At 49.6% G+C, this 3318-nt stretch overlaps 1 protein-coding gene across 1 annotated transcript; it reads left to right on the forward strand.

The window, feature by feature from the left end:
* Positions 1-2206: 2206 nt before the first annotated feature.
* Positions 2207-3106, forward strand: LOC127751327 (uncharacterized). The gene is made up of 2 exons (XM_052274696.1): positions 2207-2838; positions 2919-3106. Exons 1-2 carry the CDS (start codon positions 2270-2272, stop codon positions 2956-2958), a joined length of 609 nt encoding a protein of 202 aa, XP_052130656.1. The 5' UTR covers positions 2207-2269; the 3' UTR covers positions 2959-3106.
* Positions 3107-3318: the final 212 nt, after the last annotated feature.

The following is a 3318-nucleotide window of genomic DNA, read 5'->3' on the forward strand; positions in this document are numbered from 1 at the left end:
TGTCTAGTATCACTAAAACGTTGATTTTTACATTACAATCTGTCCAAATTCGAACTTTTAATGAAAACCGTTACCGAACAGCAGAAGTTTCATGTTCCTAATTTTAGAGTAATAAGACCCCGACAAATGGTTCGAGTATGACAAATTTAGGGCCAGGAAGGCCCTGTCCCCCTACACCCTGTCCTTAACTCGTCTCGGGTGTCAGCGCCGCAGGCCTAGCCATATGGGCGCCAAGCGCGTCGCAGCGTAACAGTGTTTCGTGAGATATCGCGAAGCCTGTTACGCGAGACGTGGACTGGCGTACATATAGCTAGTAAAGAATACTTTTCTCTAATCTGGACAGCCTGTGATTTTTGTATACAGTTAGATTAATCAAGAAATAGCAGTAATTGGTATTTTATGTGTTTACTATTATTTGTAGCAGTGTACCTGTACCTGTAGGTGGGGAGGGGAAGGGTCCCAGCGGGTAGGGTGGGGGTGCGAGGCGGGCAGAAGTTTCCCTTTGCGCGGTGCGTTCCCTTGCCTTCGGGCGGGCAGCTGAAGTCGCCTTCCCGCGGTGACGCGATGTCACCCGGAAAAGGGACACAAAAGTCTCCCTGTAGTGGGACGTTTTCGTCGATACGTTCAGGGTGACTCCGGGAGGCGTTCCCCCCGTACAAGGAGACATTTTGCACATCATCTTAGACAGGGCCAAAGTCACCGTTTCAATTTACAGTGCAAGAAGAGCGGCTCACTGCCCAGCCCTCGGACGCCTTCCCACTAGGCCCATCAACTGCAGCGCCACCCCCGCACTTTAACCACCCGGGCGACGGCTTAAATCACGGCAACCAAGAAGAACACCGGACTGCTGCCCGACCCTCGAGTTGGCCTAAAAGAGCGAAACCCCGTTGCAGCAACTGCAAGAAGCAGTTTTACTGAGCTGCACAGTGCCCGGCCCTGGCCCGTGCGGCCAGGAACAGCCCAACGGACTGACTGAACCCAAACCCATGAGCCCCTAAGCCGTCTTGTGTTCGCTTCAGGAATTTTTCCCGCTTTTCTTGGAAAACAGAGTTCTACGGTTGCAAGCTAATTTCCAGTAAAAGTTAAAATGCGCCTATGCTCGTGTTGTTTCTGTCGATGTTTGTACGTTGGTGCCTATAGGCAAAAATCATAATTTTCTTTTCTCAAATAATGTGAGAAGAAATTTTTGTTTCAAATACTATACATCATGTCAATTTGTAGTCCTTTTGATTCTGATGCAGGAAAACCTCATGGGAGATTTTTAAACCACATATTGCTGGAGAAATCAAGCGCACAAACTTTAAAGTAAAATAATCAACTTTTTTCAAACAACACATAAAGGGCAGGGGTCAGCCAATGGCTGGTTACGCTACTTCATGTTCATATTATTTGAAGGTCATAACTGTACAGTTGCACATTCGTGGGTCATTTCATTTCAGAGTTGATAGTGTACGCCCAAAAGCTGTGCAGCAGTCAAGGTGCTGACTAGGTAATCTGCCTGCACTTGCAACGGATAAGTCTTGGGAGCAAACTGTCAACTATGTAAGGAAATATCCCACCAAGGAACATGCTGAGGTATGCACTTCTCTGTCTAATCCACCTACCTAACACTTAAATCTGTTAAGGGGGGTGTAAAGTTTTTAAAATGATTTTTTGCGTATAAATGGATAAATGTAGTTTTTGGCTCCCTATAGATGGCTATGGTCAAACTGGGTGGAACTTTCATTTCCAATTAGACACTGAACTAGGAAGCAACATTAGATTGTGGGTATGGAGGTACCTTTTGGGTCTCAGACACTGAAGCGCAGAGAAAATTTGATTGTTTTACTTAAAAGGTTGCGCGCTTGATTTCTCCAGCAATATTTGGTTTAAAAATCTCCCATAAGGTTTTCCTGAATCAGAACCAAAAGGACAACAAATTGACACAGGGTTTTTGATGTATAGTATTTGAAACAAAAATTTCCTATCACATTATTAGAGAAAAAAAGTTCATGAATTTTTTAAGGGAAATTAGAGGTGATATGGTTATCAACAATATTTGTTTTACAAACTACATCAAAACACCTGTGTCAATTTGTTGTCCTTTTGGTTGGTTGTGTCTTGCTGAGTTGTTGAGTTAAGAGTTTTGGTGTTCGTTGCTGAGTTGTGCTAAGTGTTGAAAAGTGCTGGTGGTGTTGTGCTGTGCTTTGTGCGTGTGTTGAGAGTGCCACTTGCTGAAGAGAGAAGAAAGAAGACCCAGAAGGCAAGACCGAAGTAGAAGCCGGGGACCATGGCTGCAGCGGGTGTTGCTGCGGGGGCCGCTCCACCGAGTCCCATGGACCCCCATTGTGCCTGCCGACGCCAAGCTCAAGCACCGACGCTGGACAGGTTCCTCGCCTACATCCAGGGGCAGGTGAACCTCGCATGCGGGCTGTTCCCCGTCGACGTCTCGTCAGCCAGGGAGCGCGTTACCAACGACCAACGCCCCGGCTACTGGATATCCTGGGTCCCCATCCATGGCAGGGGCACCCCGGACCCCCATCCTGATGCAAGCGAACCCGCCATCAAGAACGTCTACCGACGCCTGGAAATCTTCTGCCGCAACGTGGGAGTCGGTGAACCTCGGAGCGGCTGCAGGTACACCGAGCCAAGGAAGGTCGTCCCATTCCGGGGACGGGTGCGGTACCGCGTGTCAGCGGCGCCCAACTTCGCGCCACCAGACCCAGCCCTCCCTGCACCTCGCCTACGAGACATCCCCCGGCCGCAGCTGTTCCGCCTGGAGGAGTGGGAACTGGAAGGGGACACATGGAGAGCCTGGTGCTCAACGACCTGCAAGGACTGCGCGCCAACCAGCGTCTCGTAAGTAATAGTTCTGCACTCATCCCTAGACCGCCGCGCGTGCGTAGTGCAGTCGATTAAAATGCTGTGTTCCACCACAGGGCCTTGAACGTGCTCCGGCAAACGCCCACAACCTTTTGAGTTCTCCCTATGGAACGGCCCTCGTCTGCGCCCTCGCGGACCCACCTCCGGGAGCAGTCCCACGGCCCCACACTCATCGCGAGCCGCGAGCCGTCGCCATGACGGGCACACCGTGCCCCGCGGGCCATAAGTCGCCGAGTCCTACACATTTTGTAAGTCTTCCCTGGGTAAAAAAAAACCATGGGGCTGTCCATGAGCCATGGACATAAATTTAACCATGGATTTTTCTGACCATAGATTTATGAAACCAGTAAACCATGAAAACAACAGTTGACCATGAGTATATAGTGGATGGATTGCATGGCCATGGCTAATGTGCTCCATGGCAAGGGATGACCATGAGAATTGGCTTTCATGGTC

This window comes from Frankliniella occidentalis, unplaced genomic scaffold (genome assembly GCF_000697945.3).
Source record: "Frankliniella occidentalis isolate FOCC.00 unplaced genomic scaffold, Focc_3.1 Scaffold426, whole genome shotgun sequence".
In the NCBI taxonomy this organism is placed as follows: Eukaryota; Metazoa; Arthropoda; class Insecta; order Thysanoptera; family Thripidae; genus Frankliniella; species Frankliniella occidentalis.

Coding starts and splice junctions, on each gene's coding strand:
- LOC127751327 (XM_052274696.1), top strand. CDS start 2,270: ATGGCTGCAGCGGGTGTTGCTGCGGGGGCCGCTCCACCGAGTCCCATG. Junction 2,839..2,918: donor TGCGCGCCAACCAGCGTCTC/GTAAGTAATAGT, acceptor GTTCCACCACAG/GGCCTTGAACGTGCTCCGGC.